At 39.8% G+C, this 23360-nt stretch overlaps 1 protein-coding gene across 5 annotated transcripts in view; it reads left to right on the top strand.

Annotated features, from left to right (window-relative positions):
- Positions 1-23360, top strand: part of AKT1 (AKT serine/threonine kinase 1) — a 73619-nt gene that overhangs the window by 29515 nt on the left and 20744 nt on the right. For all 5 annotated transcript variants that reach the window (XM_030452702.1, XM_030452703.1, XM_030452699.1 and 2 more), the window contains 6 exons: positions 9920-10048; positions 16317-16428; positions 18994-19141; positions 20892-21023; positions 21192-21257; positions 22908-22976. In XM_030452702.1, coding sequence (XP_030308562.1) covers positions 9920-10048; positions 16317-16428; positions 18994-19141; positions 20892-21023; positions 21192-21257; positions 22908-22976 — 656 coding nt within the window. The remainder of the gene's footprint in view (positions 1-9919; positions 10049-16316; positions 16429-18993; positions 19142-20891; positions 21024-21191; positions 21258-22907; positions 22977-23360) is intronic.

Here is a 23360-nt window from a genome sequence, read left to right as displayed (position 1 = left end):
AGGAAAGGGGGGGATGGTGCAGTAGTCCCTGACCTGTCAAAAGCAGAAAAGTGCCAGGTTTGGTGCCCACAGAAACTGGTGTGAGTGTAGGACTGGCTGGGAGTAGGGACTGATGTTTGGTTTTGCTCTGGGAATAGTTTTAAAAGAGGAGACTGGGATTTTTGCCATGTCTTCCCAAAACAACAGTATAAGGCACTGCAGGCTGGAGAGTGTAATTCAAGCTCCCATCTATCTTCTCTGCCTGTCTGCTTCTGTGTGGTGTAAATACCTTTCACTTTTGATGGTTTTTGGCTTGGTTTTGTGTTTGTTTTTATTTTTTAATGAAAAATGGCTTGAATGTACCAAGCCATGTTGCAACATGAAAGTTAATTCATGATAACAATTTCAAGGTACATAGGTCCTTATTTAGACGGATTTTCATTTCATTCTTCCTTGTATAAGAAAAGGATTTTTGTGTGACTGTCTATAATGCATCTCTCCTAGATCTTGGAACTGTTAGGGAAAGAGATAATAAGCTTATTATGGTAGAGGATGCTGGGATTCAAAAATTAAAAGTCAAAGTTATAGGTGTGTGGTTTTAGTAGTATGGACATATTAAATGTTACAGGGCTGAATTTTGGTACCACTGAAATCCATCAGGAATTCTGCTGTTTGGTAATACCAGGACTTGATATTTTTAATGTGTATCGTAGAATTAAATTACTTTTAATTGTGTTGAATGTGGCAGAAGTGTGTCTATCTGAGCCTGTGACCCTGTTGAGGCAGCAGTGTGGATTTGTCTCAGCTTTACAGTGACGACACACCTCAGTCCAGGGAACAAAAATCCTTGGCAAAGTTTCTTATGGCTGTGTTACTCAGCTAAGCTTAGCACCAGAGCTACCATGACGCTTTGCTCTCATGTTACCCAGTGGTGAAGCTGCTTTAATAAATTCTCAGTATGCAGCTGAGTTACTTTGCAAAATTCCTCTGAACTGAGGCAGGCACTCCTGTTATCTGTAGGAGACTTCCATTGCTGAGTTTAGGGTAGTGACTCAGTAGAAGTTATCTGTGGAATACTAAATTTGGAGGCGTAACCAGGAGGTTGCCATGATAACAAATATTAGAACTTGCCTTCTGGGAAGTACTTGCAATTTTTCCATTGATGGCCATTAAATGGCTCAAAATAAATGAAACTTTTTGTTAGAACTAACATGGTCTCCATGTGCTCTTCCAGGATTTTGCAGATTTGCTAGTGATGAAATGAAAAAGGGAAATCCAAACTCTTGCCAGCTATATAAACAGTACATCCTTTTTTATTTATTTATTTGCTTCTTATTTTTGCCATTGAAATATTTGCTTAGCTTGGCTTTTATGCATCTTCGTATGAAATATTTACCCAATAACTGTTTGCTTAAACGTGTTTGGAATTCTGTGTTGTTTTTTGTTCTTGGCACATTTAAGAAATCTCCTGATGGACAGCATGGTCACACAGTTACTGGTAGAGCTTTTATTGCAAATGGTCTAAAACAAATCTGTGCATTTATATTGAAAATTAGAACTCTAGTCCAGAAGCTAAAGGATAACAATACAATGTGTTAATTTCTTACCTCTGTAAACTGCTTATTTATAAAAGTCTGTGTTCTGTGGTTTAGTTTCCACAAATAGAGCTTTCTTTTCTGCTTCAGACCGTCTTTGAAGTTGGTCCATATCATCTCTTTTAGAAAAGCTGTTCCCATAAATCTCCCCTGATGTCCTTTAGCCTTTTTTCGCCATTTCTTTACAGTTCCCCAAGGTTTAGATTCACTTTGTGAAGGACACAATGATCTAGTAATGGAAGTCTAGAGAGAAGGAGGGAGAAGAGTGAGCCAGGGACTTGGGAGTCCTCATCACGGATGTTTTGTATGTGGCTGTATCCTGTTCTTTCTCTCCCCTGCTCTCACTTACCCATGTGAGAGCCCATCCCCAAGTTACCAGCTCACCTCTTAGCATTACCAACTTCAGGGTTTTAATAGAAAGCATCTGAGTAATTTTCAGATTTAATGTTTGCAGAGCAAATAAATGCATCATAAAATTACTCTTGCCTGAGTCTTTGGCATTCCTAATATTTTTTTAATGGGACAGAGTGGTGGAATTAATCTAAAATCAGTTTTTATTGCTGGAGAAAATTATAATTAATAATGCTTTTTCTGAACATCCTCTTTGTGTAGGCAGCCCTTGAAATAAAAACTAAAGCTATGTTTTTGGACTTACTTTGTTTAATCTCTGGAAGAGCTTTGGTTTGTTTGCATACCTTTGCTTTGTCCCTTTTTACACTGTCAGTCTGAAGACAGGATTTACTTCAGAGCAAAATTTGGTTTGTTATATTCAAATAAGGTACATGTTCAGATAAGCACTAGAGTCAAGGCTCAGGATGCTTATGCTAAGAGGTAAAATAACTAAATCACATTTTAGATGATGTCTAGAAAAGCCCTTGCATGCTCAAATACACTGGGGTGTGGTGTGTTTGGTGGTTTTGTGGTTTTGTGTGGTTTTGTTTTTTATTTCCCCCCCTTTAGTATTTTTAGTACAGATCATAAAATCTTTGGGGGATTAAGTCACACCCTTTGTATAAATACATGTGGTGTATTTAAGAGACTGATTTGCAGAAATATTAATTGTATTAACTCCAGATTGAGCTCGAGGAATAGTTGTAGGTACCTCCCTCCTCCAAGGAAAGATATTTTAAAAGTTGCAGAGGCTTCTTTGCTTAAGTGCCTTGTTCGCTGCTTGTGCTATTTTCCATCATGGTGTCAAGGTAAAAATTACTTGGGGAAAAATAATTGTTCCAAGCATGCTCAATTCAGCTCAGTGAATCTGACACCTCCTCTGTCATTTTTATTTATTCATAAAAATGAGAGGGATTTGGGCACCTGTCAAAATCAGAAGAATACGTGATGGCTCTTTCTGTTACAGGAATATTTTATTTTGTTAATATAGTGTTAGCTGCCTGTGAGCATATTAGAGAAAAGGTTTCTCCAATTGTGTTAAACTCCTTGTGGTAGTTTTAAGTCCTTTTGCTCCCACCATGAGGTAGTGGAGATGCAGTTCACTCTGAGATTGTTTTCAGTGTAGCTTAAGAAATTGCTTTATACTTCCTTGTAATTTATGTAGCTATCCTTAAAACTGCTGTTTTTAATGAAACTTCATTTACATCTTCTCCCACTGGAGACAGCTGTAGGTTAGGACTGGCCTGACTAAGCTGTGCCAAAGGTAGGAGTAAGGAGTTTTTTACATGCTGATTAATTCTCTTTTGTTCCTTTGGGAATATCTGGTATTGCTTAAATTGATTGCTGTAAGCAATATGGCAACATTTTTGACCTTCTAAATTGAAATTCAGCAAAAAAGAAAAAGATAAACCTCTGTGTTTCAGTTTTACATAACCATACAGTTGAAATACAGTGGTAAAAAATGCAGGGGTGTCATCCTGTGTAGCAGAGGTGCTGTCTGGTGATCTCAAGCCCTTTGAGAGAAGAGACATGGACTTGAAGACTGTGGTATTTCCCTGTTCCCTGCATGAAGAAAGTATTGGGTGAAAATCACATTTTCTTTCTCCAGAATAGGACTTTTGATCTCTCCCTTTGCCCAGGTTTGTGAACCGGAGCACCCATTCCTTGCTTTCTTCTGGTGTTTCCCATCTGTGCTGCTGTGTAACTGAAGACAGAGGTAGCTTCCAGTATGTGGGTATTTCTACACAGGGTGCCTGAGGAGCTTTGTGGGAAGCCTGGAGCCAAGGCTGTTTGTTGCTTTCTGAAGTTAATTTACAGATGTGGGGTGCCAGGTGACCAGCAGCAGTCCTCATGGGGCTGCCTTTGTGGCTCAAAGGCCAGACCGCTCTTCCATCTCCCTTCGCCCCACCTCCACAGCTCCCCTCTTCCTCCCCTCCCTCCCCAAATTCCCCCAAGATATGATAATGAAGCAGGTGCCCCTGTATTGCAGCTTTGTGTGAGCGTGAGAAACGGCAGTAGGTTTAGAAAAGCTGGAGCCAGGCTGGAGGAGGAGGCATTTCTTCTTAACCTGTTGGCAGTCACGTCAGTCACGGCCATGCGGGCCGCCGGCACACCGCGTGCCCGTCCAGCTGCCCAAGGGAGAATAAAGAGGGGAGCGGATTTGCCGTGCCCCGAATTACCCTGCTGCGACTGTGAGGACCACACTTTAGGGTGGTGAAAGGCATGGAAGAGCTGTGTTGGGAGCTGGGGAGCCTCGGCCTGGCGCAGGCGGGCAGTGCACTGACCTCCCCGCTGGGGAGCAGACCCGGCTCCAGGCCCGGCTGCCTCATTGAGATTCAGGGCACAGGTGGCGGCTCCGCAGCTGTACGCTGGAGGCGGCCGGGGAGGCATCCAGAGAGGGGCCAAAAAAAAAAAGCCACCATCAAAGAACCGGCCCCCTTCGCAGCGCCTCTGAATAGGCAGGCAGAGCAGAGGTCCCCCGCTCTCTGCCAGCGTGTTGGGAAAGACATTAGCATAACCTCTTTTTTTCTTTCTTTTTTCTTTTCTCCAAGCTACCGAAAACCTGGCGCTGTGTTTAAATATCTTGTTTTGACAGTTTGTTGAGGGAAGAGAAGAGTGCTGCACCAGCATGGTGGGTGTCTGTGCATCTATTTTTAAAAAACATACATATTTGAACTGTGAGAGTTTTCATTCGGGTCACCCTAGACTTGTTTAATTGTTTGGTGTCAAGTTGTTAAGATCCAGAATTAGCTCGCTGAGTTTGGAAGGGGCTCGCTTCTGAGCTCTTTAGAAATGCAAAGGCAAGTTTTCTAGCCCTGCTTTCTTTTTCCAAATCTGTTTTGATTTCAGCTGTTTTTGAAGTGAGTGGACACTTACCCTATTTACTCAAGCAGCAGAAACTAACCGTAAATCCCCGGCCCGCTCTTCAGCGCACACGAGATGGCAGCTTCTGAAAGCTTCACATCCCTAAGGAAGCTGGCATCGATTTCACCAAAACCTTATTTAGGCCAACAGGATGCAGACCACTTCTGGCGGCCACCAAAGCCTCAGAAATGAGTCATCCTGCCTTTCACCGGTGGCACATGAGTGCAGCGATTGGCATCACTTCCATGTTTCCCTCGGACAGCTCAGGGCTGTACAATCCAGGAATGTCGTACCTCTTTGGAGTGTGTGGGAACGCAGCAAAGGCTTGCGTAACTGCAGAGCCCTAACGTACTGAGTGTTAACCTTGATTGTAATTAATGGTGTTACTTATGCTGCTCGGAGCAGAAAGTTTAATGCATTATTTATCCATAGATTTGTGGTAGCCACTTGAGTGTGTTTTATATAACTGAGACCTTGTTTGCAGTCAGATCCCTTAGGCTTGTTCTGGTTACTTCAGGGCTTAAGAAAGTTAGTAGTTGGTCCAGTGCTTTTGTAAATATCAAGGGCATCATAGGATGCCTGACTTGGTTAAGCTAATGATTTTTTTTAAACCATTGGTATGTATGAGTTGATAAAAAAAAAAAAAAAAGCAGAGGCTTTTTAAATATAGTCTGTTCTGAATTAAAGGGTGTGGTGTTGGCTTTGAATGAGCTTGATGCAGCAACAAGCATGCAGCAGTTGGTAAATAAAGATGGATTTTCTTTTGTTCTGCTGGTGCTTGCTGCTCATTATTCTCCACTTACCCTGTGAGCTTCCCAGGGAGTGGCAGCTGTTTCTGATGTTAGACACTCTATCAGTGGTAGACAGCTCCAGATTCGGTGAGATACTGTTGTGGGGAGGAGAGGAAAATAACCTAACCCTGCATTATTGTAAATCCTCAGTAGAATTAACTTTTCATGAACCAAAAGAGTTTTGTGTTTAACTTTTTCTGAAATACTCAGGCGTAAGCATGCATTGCAGTATGTGTTACTGTGAAAAAGCTTTTCTGGCGTGAGGTGGATTTACATTTTAAGTGTGTGTTAAGTATTTTAATGTGCAGTGTGTGGGGGCAGGCACAAGGCAATAAAGGGAAATCGGTCTATAACAATCTTCGTGTATATTTCCAGATATATACAATTTGGGAATCTTTGCAATTTGGAAATTGCTTGGAATAAACAGAATGGTGCATAAAGATTTTTAAATAATAAAGTTAGCAAGCTACAGAGGAGTCTATTTGGTTCCAGGATTTTATATGTAGGATTTATAACCCATGCTTTTCTTTCCAGTCTCTGCAGTGTTAGCATTCTGTTACTGAAAACAAAGAAGGCTCTGCCAGGGCATTACACAAGCAATGAATCACAGAGGAAAAAATGTTTTGCTTTGTAAATTGTTCACTTTTCCATGGTGGATCATTATTTTTTTTTTTTTGAGTGTTGTCCGATAGAATTTGCCACGCGTGGTTGCATTTACTGTACTCACTGCAATTCTTCTAATGTGACTACGTAACTAATATTAATGACTTCAAGTAACTTCTTGCTTCTGATTCTTAAAAAGAAAATCACAACAGGAACAAAAAACACAGGCAAAAATTGAAACAGCTCAGTTCACTCAGTAAGCATGACAGCTTACTGAGTATATCGGAGGAAGGAAGAGGTGTTAAGGTTTTGCAATGAGCTTTGTCCCAGTGGTCCCATGTAATTATTTTTTATTTGTGTTGACAAAGTTCTTTTCTGCTTAAAGTACTCATATGTGCTGTTGTGATCAATGTGGTGGTCCTCACAGGTTGTAGGGAGTCTACAGTGTTTTAGCTAAAGATAAAAATACAAGCTTGTTTCTTAAGAATACACACTTTGAACATTTTCTTGATGACTGTGTTGGTGAATCTGTGTTTCTGAACTTCTGTAGAGGAGTGATAGTTTGCACAGGCTTGAATGTAAAATTTTACTTACAGGTATCTGATTAGAATGTCACATACCAGGTGATATCTTGCCACTTTGCAAGATGCAGAGGTGTAACCTCAGTGTGTTATATAATAAAACTTGTAACACAGATGCTGCACTGTACTTTATACTGTCCTTGGCTAGAGCAGTAATCAATAATATGTGTGCTTGCTATATCCCAGGACTCACTATGCTCCAGACGTGTCAGAAAAGAAGTTCAAACTTATTTTCAAATTTTAAAGGTGGATCAGGAAGCAGAACCAGATAAAGCAATGGATAAGGAAAGGTCCAAGTAGAATGCTTCTTCCAAAATCCCTGATAGCAATGAAATCTTTGATTTTTCACACAAAGAGTGAAGGAAGAGCAAGTGTGGAGGAGGATGCTATATATGTATGAAATACACCATTTTAAAGACTGTGTGATTAATCCTGTTACATGATATGTTTCTAACAGAGAAACAGATTGGTGGGATAAAGTGTAAGAAAGTATGGGAGCCAAACATAAGCATCTAATTTAAGAGGAAGAGTAGCTTGTGACAGTACAGTGTCATTTTGTGTAAAATTATACATACTTCACTGAAAATAACCAGATAATAATTTAGAATCTGCCAAAAATACATGTCTTCCCTGTAAATAAAGCAGGAAAGATGTGTAGCATGTGTTGGAGAGTCAGAGAAATGAAAACTCTGTCTTGCCCCTCTTCAGATATTTTTTCATCCCATCCAATCTGGATTTAGTCCTGAATGTAGGTATGATAAGAAATACGTGCTGGTTCCCAGGTCTCCTGGATCTGCTTTATGCAAGAGAAGAAAATACCAATGAGTCAGGTATGTAGCAGTGCATTCCTATATTGTGATAGTCCAGGCAGCCACCTTCCTGACCTGTTTACCTGGTAAACCTCTTGGCAAGAGTGTGCCATGTATCTGCTTGTCCCTGTAGTCGCATCTGTGGTGTAATAGTAATGAGATTGGAGCAATTGCAATGATCTTGGCTGAGTTGGACTGATAATTTAAATGTGAAAGGCTTCATAATCTCTTACTGATCCCAGGAAGTTTGCAGCTTTCAATTAAGGTCAAAATTAAAAGGATGATGACAAAAAAAACCTTCTACGTTTACTGCCTTGCTTATAAATGTTAAGCCATGGCAGCTTAGGTGAGTTATTCTGAAATTTCTGAAGTGACAATGACATTTTTGTAAACCTCTTATAGGTTAGTGTAAAACCTACAGCTGTAACAGACATCTCTAAAGGAAAGACTCTGCTCATTCCTTTTCCTCTCTCATCTTTCTTGTCCCATGCCTTGTTTCATTAGTGCAAATGGGTATTTTCTTCAGGAATGGCCGCTGTTGGGAAGGTAGTTCTGTGTCACTCTCTTCCCTCTGGTTCTGTAACTCTTTAGGTTTTTTTCTTTAGATCAGAAAATTAAAGCCTGAAGATGGCCAGACAGGTGAAAGCAGCAGCCAGGGGTGTGTGTGTCCATGGCTGCATAGCATGAGCTGTGGGATTGTTTGTGCTTCTGCATGCAGGAGAGAAAAGTAGGAGTTTGGACAGAGAAGAAATGACACAGCTGATGCCTGAAGCAGGTTGAAACTGCAGTGCAGAAGGAGAGGAGGTCTGTGGGGAGAGGAAGGAGGCAAAGCAGCTGCAGGGGAGTTCCTGGGGCGCAGGGTGCACAGTGCCGGGAGAGAAATTACGGAGAGGCGAGCAGCAGGAAGAGAGGGTGTCAGCAGAGCCTGGGAGACCAGGAAAGCAGCAGAAGGCTGCCCAGAGCCAATAAATCTAGGGAACCTTTTCTTCTCACAGCTCTTGGTGGTTGTTTGAAGAACTCTCCAGCAGATGAAACCATGGGTGCTAGATACCAGCTGCTGAAGAGGCGGTCGGGTGGGGTGGGCAAGCGTGCTTCTGCTGTGGCAGACAAGAAAGAAGTTTGGCTCCTGCTATGCTCCCTAGGCCTCCTGCTGATGTTGAATAAACAACTGAGAAACCATACTGGAGGGAGGAGGGCATTGCTGCTGCCCAGCTGTGGGTGCTTTGTAGTGACCCCTTTTTTTTTTTTTTTCCTTTTAATCAGTTGTTAGGGTGAGCAGAGTTGGAGAAGTGTGGCTAGTGCTCTGATTTGAGTAGCACATTGAGTGAGGCTTTTGTGATTCAGCCAAACAGAAACATTACTGCTTGACCTTGTAGGACCTACGGGCCCAGCTTGGCACCATATAAAGCTATATGAGGTTCTGAGAAGATGATAACTTGGGCACTGAGCAACAGGGAGAACTGAGGCACATGTCAATGTCACCCAGAAGAGCCACAAGTGAAACCCTGTCTTCCTTCCCTGAAGCCCAACTGGGTAAATGCAGTAAACAACTGAGGGTTTGACTGACTGTTTTTGTGCTAGTGCTGGAGATTCTGAGCATGGTTGTATAACAGGTGACTATTACCTGTGAGCAGTAGCATGGTTGGAATTAGTTATGTTTTCTCTGACAAGGATAGGTAGAATATCTTTCAGCTTGGGGTAGGTGGTTTTATTCTTCTTTGTGGTAAGTATACATCATCCAGTGTTTTCCCCTTCATATTGTGATGTATCATCTTGTGTTTCATGCTTGAGATGGTGTGAGAGGAGTGAGTGATGTTATGTAACTTAAGCAGAGAATTATCTTCTTATGTTCTAAAAGTGACTGTTGGTTTGATAAAGCAGTTGACTAATTAGTAAATTACCCATTGTTGTTTAAAATACTTGCGCTGCAAAATGTAAATGAAAAAAATTTCTCCACTTGTCAGTATGAAAAATGACAATAGCAAAAATAATACATAGGACATCTGCTCTGATTTTTTTAAAATTTAAAATGCATTTAAGGCAGATGTTGCAGAATTTGAATGGAAATTGGAGTATATGGAAGAACAAAACATAGCTATTTACCTTTTATCAAGTCCCATTTTTATGGTTTACATTGCTAGCAATATTTGACTCAGTGCCTGTATTTTTCCACTGTAGCAGAATAAACTGAACATTCTTAAAAATGCTTCTATGTCAGGATGACATATAATTTAATTATTAAAAAAAATTATTGTCTAGTATTTCAGGGTGTTTTCTGATGTTCTCTCACTCTGCCCATCTTTTAGGAGAATACATAAAAACATGGAGGCCGCGGTATTTTCTTCTAAAGAACGATGGAACTTTCATTGGGTACAAGGAGCGACCTCAGGATGTTGACCAACGGGAATCACCTCTAAATAACTTCTCAGTAGCTCGTAAGTGTTTTTTACGTGCACCTTTGTCCAGTAGCAGTATGGCACCTTGTAGCCATACAGCTGGTGAGCTGCATCAAGTAACATTCAGATCTGCCCAGACCAATGTATATAAACACGTTTATGCTTGTATATAAACATGTTTATTTGTAATGATGCTTCTCAGTCACAACCTGTGATGTAGAGGTTTGATGCTCTGTTGTTTTGCTTTCTACTAATTTACTGTTTCTGGTTATAGAGTAAAACAAGTCTTTTTGTTAATATTTTGTATGTCTGTTATTCATCAAGTTACTTTGGACTGAAAGTTAACCCAGGGACATGTCTCAGCACTTGGCAGGTAGGCACAGCCTCTGTTCTGCCACCAGAACTGAATTCAAGTGGCATTGGCATAGGTTAAACTTATTTGATGTTAGCATAAGAGGACGTGAAATGAGCACTGCTTTTAATGAAAGATACTCAGTTTTTTCTTTATTTTGAGCACAAACCCATATTTCCTCAACAGAAAGATTTGGAAATCATCAGACACCCTAACCTCCCCACTCTTCCTATTCAGACACTTTGCTGAGGTGCTACAGCACAGCAAGTGACAGAATACTGTGAAGTTTATTTTCTTGCTCGTGTTTTTAACCTTTCACTGTGTAACTCCAGCTTTTATTTTCTCCCATTCTTAATCTTTCCCATCTCATGATCAGCCTCTGTCTTGTTCTACCACTTAAAAATACATCATTGTGGCACCTGGTATTAGCAACTGGTTCCCTGTTCCTGGTGGCTAGTGGCAGTGAAATCCTGCAGAGAGAAGGGTAGGGCCCCTTCCTTTACCTTTTCATTACAGGGTAGCTTGAAGGATATGGGGTTCATCTTTGTCATTGACCTTTAAGCAAACATTTATTTTGGAATGCCCTGGGTCCAGAAGAGGGCTGGGCAGCACTAGGAATTATTGCAAATGTTCTTCTTTTATCTGCTGGTAGCAACATATACCTGTTCTGACTGATGATGGGAATAAATTATGGATGTGCTATTGCCTGGTGCCTCTGTCCAGGATTCCAAGAGCGCTTCAGGGTTTTTTGTCTTGTTTCAGAGAGAGAGTTATCATAGTGTTTTCATTTTGGTAATGACATACTTTACTCTTTAGACTGGTATCGCCTTATGGATTGAGAAGGTAAAGAAAGCCATTAATTCATAAATTAATTCAGTACTTGGTTTGTAGCCAGAGGCTTTTAACAAACGCACTTCTTGCAGGACACTTCTATCCTGATGCTGCTAACTGCATCACTTCTGATAATTATTTACTGCAGCTCGGTGCTAAGGACTAAAAAAGGATGTGTTCATTGCCTTCTTTTTATCCAGGTTACTTTCAAAAAGAGTTAGCTTAAATCAGGTTTCACAGCAGAAATACGGTGGGGCAGATTGAGCCCATGAATCTTGGCATTTTTAGGTAAACATGTTTGTTGCCATGGTATCGAAGCATTGTCAAAAAAGATGCAACGCATGCCTATGGAGTGAGGTGTAGCCCTGTAAGAGGGATTGCAGGGAGGGTGGTGGATATAGGGATATTTGGAGCAGTGGCTCTTGCCTGGTGAACCAGCAACAGGTCGGGAAGGCCTTAATAATTATGGGCCTTGCTAAAAGTGATTATTGTGGTTTTGGGCTCACTGAAGCAGCTGTTGCTCCACCAGGATTTAAACTTGTCATGTAGGCACTGGCACACAGTGCTGCCAGCACCTGATGTGTGGTTCACTTCTGGATACCCTCCACATGTATCATTTGGATGTGTTTTGTACTATAAGTTTTCTCTTTGAACCTGCTTGCCTGGTACTTTCAATTGTGTTAACTTGTTGAATTAGTGTGAGGGAACTGGAACTGCCTCTGGAGGAAGGCTCAGACCAGAACACAACCTTGTGCTGCAGTGGCAGCTTGCAGAAGCCTCCTGCCAGTAGAAGGTGGAGGGAATTCAGCTTAAATGTTCTGTGAGAATTCTGCCTTTTTTTTTCAAGAGACCATGATAGTCCTGGCTTTTTTTTTTTTTTTTTTTTTTTTTTTTTTTTTTTTTTTTTTTTTTTTTGGTTAATTAGTGAACTAGATTTATTTTTTTTCTTTTTTAATGAGATGGCAGGCTGTCTTTGTCAGTCTGTTCTTTGGAAGTGGTCCCATGTTTCTGATTGAAATCTTTACCCTCTTTTGCTGTAGAATAATGCAGGCTTTTTTATCTCTGCAAGTAAAAGGTTGGGGGGTTTTTTGTGACTGAGGGACTCTTCTTACTTGCATAAAATTCATAATAAGTGATTTTATTCATAATAAGTGATATGAGAGGCAGGAAATACTCAATTCAGAAGAAAATAGTGAAAGAGAACATCTAATGTAGTTATCTCACTTTTTTTTTTAAAGTACCTTTTTCTCAACCTAATTTCACATTTTAAATTGCCACATATCCATGTTAAATTATATGTGTAAGAAGTTTATTTTCCCTGGAAGTTATGTATGGGTGATTAATTTAAAAAACAAAACTTCTGAAAGATGGTGCATGAACATTTAACTGATTTTTGAGTCATATTTGTGTTCAGGTTCTGTACTTCAGCACCAATAAGATAGAAGGGAAAGAAAGAAATACAGCAGAAGTAGTTCTGCTACAGGGATGGTAGAGATAAATAACTAATAGAGCCTGTGTTGTAAATCTGTGCGATAAGTACCCTTCATACTGATTGTAATCTCAGATTATAACCTAATAGGCAGACATACATGATAAGCCTTTAAAACCATATATTCTGAAAAACCACATGGAGAGAGAGGCTGTTCCTGTTAGAATCAAGGGATTATTTCTCTGTCAAAAAGGACAAGGGTGAGCTGTGGTGCATATCTGAAAATATAATTGCTCAACAATTTGAGTGCTCCTTTAGGGACAGGACTGCATTTATTGCAGGGCATGGGATAGTCAGATGGCAGACAGATTTTTTGTGTCTGATATTAGTCCAGGTCTCTAAACTTGAGGCTTCGGAATTTTGCCATGCTGAGCTGTGTGGTGGTGAATTTATCCAGTGGTGCTACTAGAAAAGGAGCACTCCAACATAATATTCCTTTTTGCCTTTCCAAAGTTATATTTAGTTGTCCTTCTTCTTGCCTGATATACTGTTTTCTCTTTCCTTCCCCCCCCCCATTCCCTTCCTTAAACCAAAGCAGGAATGAGGATTCTACCTTGACATTATTGTTTTAAAGTGTGATGTCATTATATAGGGAGCAGAGTTTGACACTTTCATCACAAGTAATCTGCCTTTTAGCTTAAGTGCTGGAGAAGCAAATATTGTGACATTTTAGAAAGTCACTGGTATAATACTAAATGTCTTTCAAATACAAAATGGTAATTTACATTTGAATGCCTTGATGTCTATTCCTGTTAGGAACAATTTCTCTGTCCTGCTTACTTTAAAAGACCAAATGCCAGGAAAGAACCAAGAGGTTCTTTAGAGCAATTTAAGTAATTTTTAACAGGCTGCTGTTTATAGTACTTTGTTGCAAGTGGGGAATACTTAGGTTGGCCTGTTTGACAGAAAAAGCTGTCTTCAAAGTGGTAAGTGGCCTTTGGCCCTTACATGAAATGTGAAGGTTTTTATAGCAAAAACCCCAAACATGCCATGAATCAGACTTAATATTACACAGCATCTGTATCTGTGCTTGGCTGTAGTGGTGCGTGTTGCAGTACATGATTATAGAAGGCAAGTTTGCTGCTTCTCTACCTTGCCAGCTACAGTAAAGAACACAGTTTCAAAAGTAAGATTTGTTGATCAAATCCATGCAATTCTTGTATATGGGCAGAACTAAGTGGTAGCTTCAAACTTCCTGAAACCTATGTGGTGCAGCACTTTAGTAAGGCAATTTAAAAATAAAGCCTTCTGTATTTCTTGGTATGTGCTGTTATGATTGAGCAGGGTAATTAGACAGCATATTGTTCACTAAACAAAACACTTCTATGTGACATACTTGAATTATAGTGGTTATTAACTGACAAATCTCTATTATTCATCTTGCTGTATGCCTTAAAGATTGCTGGATCAGCAGGCTTAACAAATATCAATGGACAGTGCTGATTTAGGGGAAAAGATGTTTAATTGGTCCCCTTCTATGACAGCAAATGCCTTGTATTGGATTATTATGCTGAAATTAAGTGGTTAAAGTTTAGAGTTTATGGCTAGTTTAAATACCTGTGCTGCTACTTCAGAATACTTAATCTGAGGAACTAACAGTGAATTTAGAGACTTCTGAAATAGTAAGATAAACCTCTCGGTTTATTTCTTCATCATGTAAGTAGGGGAGCACAATCCTGGATTTGTACGAGGTTAGAAATAGCCAGATTTCCTGCTTGAAGCCTTCAGCCAAATTCAGTATCTGTTATGGCTGTATTGTGCAGGCTGATGGAGGACAATCCCAGCCTTCATCTGATCACCTTAGGCAGGAGAACGTGGGAGACAGAACAAGCAACAGAAAACAGAAGAGCAGCTAAGTTAAAGGGGACCATCCAGTAGCAGGAATGAGATCTCCTTTAGTCAAATTTATCAGAACTGGGTTTCCTGGGCTGCAGCAGCTCGTACAGTTGTGAGTGGCCTCAGCTGTCTTTCAGCAAGAGGATGGAGGGTTCAGCTGAAAGGCTGCCTCGCTCGGTGCAAGTTCCTCAATCTCAGTGAATGAGCGAGTGCCGTTTATCACACTAAAACCTTTTCATGACTCATTAATAAACTTTTCTCATATCTAATTGCAGTGCTTTGGTAGGATGGAGTATAACCTCAGCGTGCCATTAAAGAAAAATTAGATTTTCGCATCATGAAAAATGCAAAGTTACTCATTGAAAAGCTTATAATTCCAGTAGCAAATGAGGCATGAAACACATAGCCAAAAATACAGCGCCCAAAACCACAGACAGTAAATATTTTATCTTGGTGCTAATTAAGAGCTTGAATTTAAAACTGAGCATTCTAAATTTTCACAATAATAAAATTAACCTAACAATACCAGGGTAGCCCCAGTAAAATGCTTTGTTATTTTGGCTGGATTCTGTCCTCAGCTTGCTGATAGTGGAGGATGTTCATAACTCTAGCAGTAAGCTGAAATTTCTCCTTGCCTTTGTAGTGCTGTATTTATTTTCTTGGAAGCTGATTTGGAACCTGAAAAAAGACAAATTAATAGCAAGCTTTTGGTTTCACTAGCTGCATGGAGGAGAGTTTAATGTAAGAAAAAACAAAAACACAGGTTTTTTGTGTTTGTTTTTTGTTTTGTTTTTTACCCTTATTCACCTGGTTTCTTGATTTGGCTTTGTTTGGACAGGAAATTAGTATTAGTTTCCATTAATTAGCATTCATTTCTATTAATAGAAATCTAAAAATGTGGCGTTTTGGCTTCTGTTATTATTTAATTGATTTATTTTTTTTTTCAGATCTTCTCTTGTTCAGTATAGCTAGTGTACCCTTAATTATGTGTTTGTGTCAGGCCCAAAGTTGAAGGATAAACACTCATAGCATCCTATAAAGGTTAAAGTAGTAGGTGTGACTTTTCAAAAAACAAAATTAATGCCTAATTTGAGAGAGAGCACATTTTTATGAAGTGGTGTTGTTTCGTGTAGCCATACTTCTATAGCCTTTTTAGGTTGTACTTAAATATTGGCAGGGATGGAAGCTGTTAGCTGCCTATCGGGACAACATCTGACTCCGTGGCAGCTGTCCCGAAGGTCTTTTGGATGGGGTCTTTTCTGGGGGTGCCTCTGCAGTTTGGTGTTCCCTCTAGTGTTTGAAGACTGGAAATGCTGAGTCTAATCTTCATTGGATTGCTGCAAAATGACCAAACAGGCTCTCTAACACCACCTTGAAAGCTAAGGATGGGTTTATGTCTGGAAAGTCAAAGGAAGGGAACGTGGGGCTTGGCTTTATTTTCAGTGGATGTAATCACTGCATTATCAGCTGACTTTGTCCGTGTGCTCTGCTCTGGATGACCTTTGGAGTGTAGGACCTGAGTCTCAATGGCTCCTGTGTCATTGCATTGCATTTCTGCTTACCTCTCTGGGCAGACCAAATGTGGAGCCTGTCTAAGCAAAATTTGATTGCTTAGATGACTATCTCTAAGATATTTATTGGTTTCATCAACAAGGTAAATTGTCTCAAGTCTCCTAAAGAAGTACTTACAGAGATTTCTATGGCTGATTAATTGCAACAGTTTGCTAGATAAGAATAAAGACAAATGATTATTTAAACCTGGTTATGTACCATGACTCTTTCTTCCTTGATTGTGCTAGAGTGCCAGCTGATGAAGACAGAACGACCTAAACCAAACACATTTATCATTAGATGCCTCCAGTGGACCACAGTAATTGAAAGAACATTTCATGTGGAGACTCCAGAGGAGCGGTATGTTTCATTCATATTTAATACATAAACTACTTGCAAAAGCAGATGCAAGTGTTCAGCATTAATATAAGATCCTTTGCTGAAGCTCTTATTTGTCAGATGATGTACGTCTAGACTGAAAAGCAACAAATAATTTTTGAGTGCCTCAGTTTTAGTGCATCTTCTAGGATAAAAGGTACCTTAGAGGATGTTTCAGAGGGTGGATTCTGATTAGTATTTGTAAATGAAATGTTTGGGATCCAAAGTGGACAGGTGCAGGTGTTGTATCAGCACACAGGTAATTATTTCTGGAAAATCAGGGTTCATTTCTTACTGGGAATGTTGTGGTATGTGAAATTAAGGATTTCTGACCTGGGAGTTTCTGGAAGCAAGAGCACAAGTGAAACAGAGATTCAGACAAAGCCGAGTTTTATCAAAATACTGACCTTTTAAAGTCTGTTGAGACATCCTTGTTTATAAAGGAAAAAAGTTAGTTGTATTGCTGCTGATTGCTAATGCTTTATGCAAATTTGATAATAAAGGTGATAGTTATCTGCTGCAGGTGCAGATTTCTGTTTCAGCTGTTAGGAAAAAAAGCTAAAAGCAGGTATTCTGTGCTCTCATCATTGGAGAATCGATCTCTTACCTCCTGAGAGAAGAGTTTTCCAGCACAGCTATTCTACAACTACAGAGTATTTAAATATTTACTTACACTTCAGGAACTGAACTTAAATTATTCTATTCCAGTATGATTGCCCTAGGGGAAGGGAAATTTAAAAATCCTTGTCCTCCCTAAATACAATACTGGCAGAGCTTTCTTTTTAAGATCAGCAAATACTACCTAATTTTTTTTTGCTTTTTTTCTTTTGTAGCCTTTGCATGCACTGATTTTAAGAAGGTTGCTGGTTGCTGTTTATTGTTTCTGATTTTTTTACATTGATCTGAAGAAGGTGAAATAAAGTTAAAAGCGAAGAAAAATAACTGGTTCTTGTTTCTTTTAGTAGATTTGTGGTCAGTGACCCTAAAGGGAGTGAATAACAGTTTCCACTTGGGGGAAGATTGTGTTTCAGTCTTGTTTTGTTCCCTCCTAGCCAATTAAGTCAGCTTTGTGACACTTCAGGGTTTGGGGTATTAGTCACCTCTCTTGTGTACGCTTGAGCAGTAAAAGCTGAGGGTGAAATTCTGGTCTCCCAGAAGTCAAAGATACTCATTTCAGGAGGGCTGAGATCTCAACCAAGTCAGTAACCAGTCTCAAAGTAAATGTGAAGCTTTCTCTGTGCCTCTAAAAGCGTTTGTTTTTTGAGAGGGAGAGATAAGGAAAAGTTAGTTTTTAATAGTTCTGAATATGAAAAAGTAAATGTATTTGGTGACTGAAGAAGTCTGGGAGTATAGCAAGAATTTTTAGAATGTTTAGCATTATCTTGCTTAATTTCTCATTTCCACCCATCACAAACTGAAATTCACATGTTCAGACTACTTTCTTCATGTGGTATTTCACTGAAAGATTTCATAGAAACAGTGAAAAATGTGAATAGGATGCCTTGGCTTCACTGCAGTTTGTGCATGGAGTCATTAAACATTGGCTCCTGTTCCTGCTATAGTAGCAAAGTATTTTACCTGGGGTGTCCTTGGGAGAAGAGTTTAGCCAGTGCCCCCCAAAAATCAACTAAACCTTTAAGCCTCATTCCCTACAGATAACAAAAGATAAGGAATCATGGTAAATTCCCATTATCTACTGAACATTTTTTCACACCCTGTATGCCTATCCTAAGACCCTGTAAGTCCATAAGAATTGTACGGTCTCTGTTCAATAAATTTGCAGTGAGATGAAGGCCAAGAACTTTCACTTCAGTAGCTTCTAAAGGACACTGGAGTGGAAGTGGTCTCCTAGGAGGTAGAAGGGGTCAGTATTAGAGCACCCACTAGTGAAACAGCTGTGGAAACTTTATCCTAACCAAGACTTGTGTCTAAGATAAAATGTCATTGCTTTTTCCGACATGCTGTTAAAATTTACTCAGGAATTGCTGTACTTCTGTCATAATCTTCATAACAGAGGAAAATTCTAAGTATCCTGGGGCTTTAATACCTTCTTCTAGAACACCTTTTGCCATTAAAATCTGGGGTATGGGTGTGAAGAGGTGGAGCCCCCAGCAGTTGGGTATATGTGTTTCAGTGCACAGTAGGAATGGAGTAACTGTGTTTAACTGCTTTGTGCTGCATGGGAGCTTTTTGCTTTTGGAGTTAGACAAGTCTGGTTTTGTTATGTAAATCTCTGTTTCATGAGGTCATATCTTGAGCTGCTGACTGAATGCCTATTCATTCAGAATTCTGCTCGAAAAGCCTTATATTGTATACAGACTGGGGGACTTCAGTTGTCTCTTCTTTCTAGTATGATTAATAAAGGTACATGTTAAAAGTTCTCTTAGAAATGCATTTTTTCAGTGCTTGAAATTGCACAAAATTCATCCTATGTTGTATTGATTGATCTGAGAGCATTGGTATCACTGTATTGCTTGGTGACCCTTGCCATGGCAGACAGTAATCTAAAGTCACAAGTAACAAATGACTTTGCTTATATTTTGCCAGGGAAGAATGGACAAAAGCCATCCAAACAGTAGCAGACAGCCTCAAGAAACAAGAGGAAGAGATGATGGATTTTAGATCTGGTTCTCCCAGTGATAATTCAGGTGCTGAAGAAATGGAAGTTTCTATGACAAAGCCAAAACACAAAGTGGTAAGTGAGCATAGCAGCAATAATAATATTTTTAGGTCTTCTTGAATGTAGACAAGAGAAAAACATCAATACATTTGTGTTCTCATAACAATTACAGTGTTGATTTTAGATGCACCTTCTGGAGGAAGCAATTGCATGAGCTGAGCAGGTACCAGGCAAAGCCTGACTGGGTCTGGTGGAGTTTTGAGTTCAAGATTTTTACTGGATGGCTTTTGAGGCCAGCTCAGGTCTGGAATTGTTTTGCCCATTTTCCTGTGGTGCAGAGCCTGAAGTCTCAGCTCCTACTGGACTGTGTGGCAGTGTAAACTCCTTGCAGGCCTGTGCAAAGGTATTCCAGTGGATTTGCAAGTTTTATGGTGGGTTCAGATTAATTGCTAAGGATTTAGGCTAATTCCCAGGCAGCTGCTGTACTGTCTGTCCCTGGTGTTCCTAGAGCTCAGGTTTTTGCATGAGGCACAGCATTGTCTGAGTGCACAGTGCTCGCTAAACTGAGGCCTTCCATGAAAGGAGTGTGCCATAGGAGATTGTTTCCCTGTGGAGTCATTTTAGATAAGTGTTCAACCTTCTTTCACTACTTTCTGCCCTCTTGTGGTCTTCTGTTTGGGTATCTGTTTTCCAAAGCATTCCCATCTGCTCTTGTAGGAGATAATAGATAGAACCTTCTCCCATGCAAATGCTATGGCTGTGGATTGTACCAAGACCCTTCTTTGCATCCTTACCTTCACCATTGTCATCCACACTTACTTTTGTAAGTTACTTTCTGTTTTGGGAAAACAGAGTAAGTTTTGAAGTAAAAAGATAACCACCTACCAGCATCATCACTAATTATGTGTACCAGCCTTGTGTCATGTCAGTGATTTTAGACTGATCTGAGTGGCTACATACATGTCATTCTGATTTGTAGCTGCCATTAGCAAATATTGTTCTTGCCAAGTGACTCTTCATAGGGATGCAAGAACCACCTTTTCGTCAAATAAACATGTTCTTTTGTGACAGGGACAGACTCTTGTAAGTCAGAAGAGTCAAAATGGTGTTTGGGGTTCTGACGTCAACTGTATTGAACAGGTAGTGGAAGGTCTCCTCAGCCAGATCTAGGGAACAATATAGAAGTAATTTGCTATTGTTAAGTAATTTGTTTCTTAAAATTTTTCCCCATCCAAGGCTGCATAACTCTTACTGTTGCCCTGTTAGCAGTGGTCATTGATGCAACAGTAATGAGACTGTCCTCAGCCTGCAACAGATTATGATTTTCCCTAACAGTGAAGCAGCTAAGGCTGAGTGGCTAAACTGTGAGGCAGCTGGTTTTGCCTGTGGGTTTTGGTGCTGTTCAGTAAAGCACAAGAGAGCTGGTCCCCTAGTGAGGTGGAAAACATCAGAAAAAAGGTATGGGTTTATCCCTTGGAATCAGAGCAACATGTGTCTATTATAGAATGTCTGCACAGGCAAAGTGGTCAAAATTAATATGTATTCATAATAGTAAGTTGAGTGGTATTTGCACAATGGAGTGGTGAGTCATGTGTTCTGCTTATGTTTTTTCCCTGAATAATTTGAATGTCTTTGGGAGTGCACTAGTATTCATTTTTATGGAAGAACCATTTATTCTCCTAAATTCCACGAAGCAAAAGGATTAAAACCCCCCACATCTGTAACATATGCAATGTATTCTCAGATGAATAAGAAGTTCTGGTCTGGCAATGATATACTTGTTACTTCATGTAATTCAGTTGTTGTTTATCTGTACTCTTAACAGACGATGAATGAGTTTGAATACCTTAAACTACTGGGAAAAGGCACTTTTGGAAAAGTCATTTTAGTTAAAGAAAAAGCAACTGGACGGTATTATGCTATGAAAATTCTGAAGAAGGAAGTTATTGTAGCAAAGGTGAGCAGATGAGAAACTTGGAAATGTGCTTCACCCTTGATACAGCCTTTGGGAAATTCATACCAAGGATTCTCTGAGTACTTGTAAATAATTGCTCTGTTAGTGTTTGAAATAGACCCCCCTGATCTGGGGAATCACATTACTGATTTCCTGCTGCTTGTGTTTCAGGACGAAGTAGCTCACACACTGACAGAAAACCGTGTTTTACAGAACTCACGGCATCCATTCTTAACAGTAAGTGTCTTCCTTCTGGTGAAGGTAACTCAATATCAACCAAGATTTTGCTTATTTTTTGTTATTTAAAGTATCACATCTCAGATCTGTGTTTTCAGAGCAGCTGTGTGTTTTTATAATGCTCCGTTTTGGGAAAGCACAAATTAAAATGCTTTTTTAAGTCTTCTGACTCTTGCAGAGCAGGTCCTTAGTACCTCTTAAAGAGAGTGTTTCAGGGTGTGGTTTGACTTTATGGCTCACCCGTTTAATGGCTTGCTATCTCTGACAGAAGTATCTGCTTTCCTTGTCCTCCAAATGCTTGACTTCCTCTTTGTAGCAGAGTTCAGGGTGACCCTAATCATGTGACAAATGAGTTCAGGAAGATGTAGTGTCAGAAAAACCCTTTAATTTTGCTTTTCTATATATTTTTTTAAGCTCCCAGGAGCATCTTACTAAAGAATTGAAGCACCGGTAATGCCAGCCAAAAGATAGTGGTGGGAAAATAGGGAAGCCCAGGGCTGTGTTCTGTCTGCTGCTTTCCTTTTAGATTGCTTAGGTGGAAAATCAGACCTTACTCTTCAGTTTTTACCTCCAACACCAGCAGTCTGTGTTGAGTTCAGATACCAAAGTTCCACCTCAAGACTTTGTTTCAAGTATTTATTACAAGTTGACTGTGAATTATTTCCGGCCTCTTAAGCCCTCTAGGAGACTTGTGTAGGATCCCAGTTGTTTCCTTTGTCCAGGTACTCAAGGGCTTAACTGGAATTTAGACTTTTAAGTGTGACCTCTGGAAGTAAATATGGGCTGCATTGGGTATAATCAGTAAATGTTTGACCTGTCTCAAACCCAGTCCTCCCTTTCTCTGCAAAATATGACTGGTTTAAAAATACCAGCCATAGTAATGAAGAGAATGGTATAATATGCACTATTTTTAAAAAAAAATGTGTTCATAACCCCAAATACCTGATACAAGGACTGTCTTGAGAAGTCTGCTACTAGGCTGGGTTATGACCAAGACTGTGGCAAACAAGTTGATGTTATTCTTGTCACAGGAATACACGTGACAGGACTGTACAAAGGCACCTTGTGATGCTCCATCACACCCTCCATCTAGTCTGTTTTTGTGAATTGCTCACAGATTGATACTGACATAATTGCTCAGTCCTCTGGCAGGCTGTCAATGGAGAGCAGTTGCAGGCAGCAGGGCAGAGACCCAGGGGCTGGTGTGTGTAAATGTCTTGTGTTTCGTGTAAGAGAACTTGTAACCAGTGCAGTAAAACCTTTTGCTCCTGGGGTTTGGTTGTGGCCTCTTGTCTGTGAGATGAAGCTATGGGAGCCTGTGGCCTGGAGAGGAAACTTGAGAGCCACTATTTGTACCTTTTGTATCACTGTTAGTAGGTCATGGCTTTGTTTCACAGCATTATAGGTGTTACTATAGCTTTTGCAAGGGACAGTTTTAATGTTTGATTAAATTTATATAATGAAATAAGCTAGCAGTGGATCAGTGCACAGCTACAACAGAAAGTTTGAGTATTGTATAAGGTCCAAGGACAAAATGTCCACTAAAATAGAAAATCTTATGTAAGTTTATGTTTCTGTAAATCTATTAGAAGTGCTTTTATAACTTTCAGTGGGCTCTGTCTTCTGAGTTTTGGTTTTAATCTGTTTCAGGCTTTAAAGTATTCCTTTCAGACACATGATCGGTTGTGTTTTGTCATGGAGTATGCTAATGGAGGAGAGGTAAGGGAAATGTAATACTTTTTCATACTTTAGGTTTTTCCTGTAGTACTACTGGTTCTGCTTGACATTATTTATCTAAGGTCCATGTTTGCAATTCTAATTAATACAAGTTGTCCCAGTTAAACAGAGCTGTTTGCAGGTTTAACTTTAAGATAAGACTATTAATTTTCTTAGCTCCATTTATAGAGAATAGAAGTTTTTTGTGTGGGTTGGTATTTTACATGAGAGAAACATACTGTAATCTGACATTTAGTAATTCAAGAAGTCAAGGTTGCTTTCTAGTTGCTCTTTTAACACTTTAATGAATATTGTGAGCATGTGTTATTTGGAAGCAGAACTGAAAAGGGCAAACTAAAGTTGGAGTATTGACATCTCTTAATCATG

The sequence above is a fragment of the Calypte anna genome, chromosome 5A, assembly GCF_003957555.1.
Source record: "Calypte anna isolate BGI_N300 chromosome 5A, bCalAnn1_v1.p, whole genome shotgun sequence".
Classification (NCBI taxonomy): Eukaryota; Metazoa; Chordata; class Aves; order Apodiformes; family Trochilidae; genus Calypte; species Calypte anna.
Note: the sequence above shows the minus strand (reverse complement) of the source record. Positions and strands in the feature narration are given on the sequence as shown.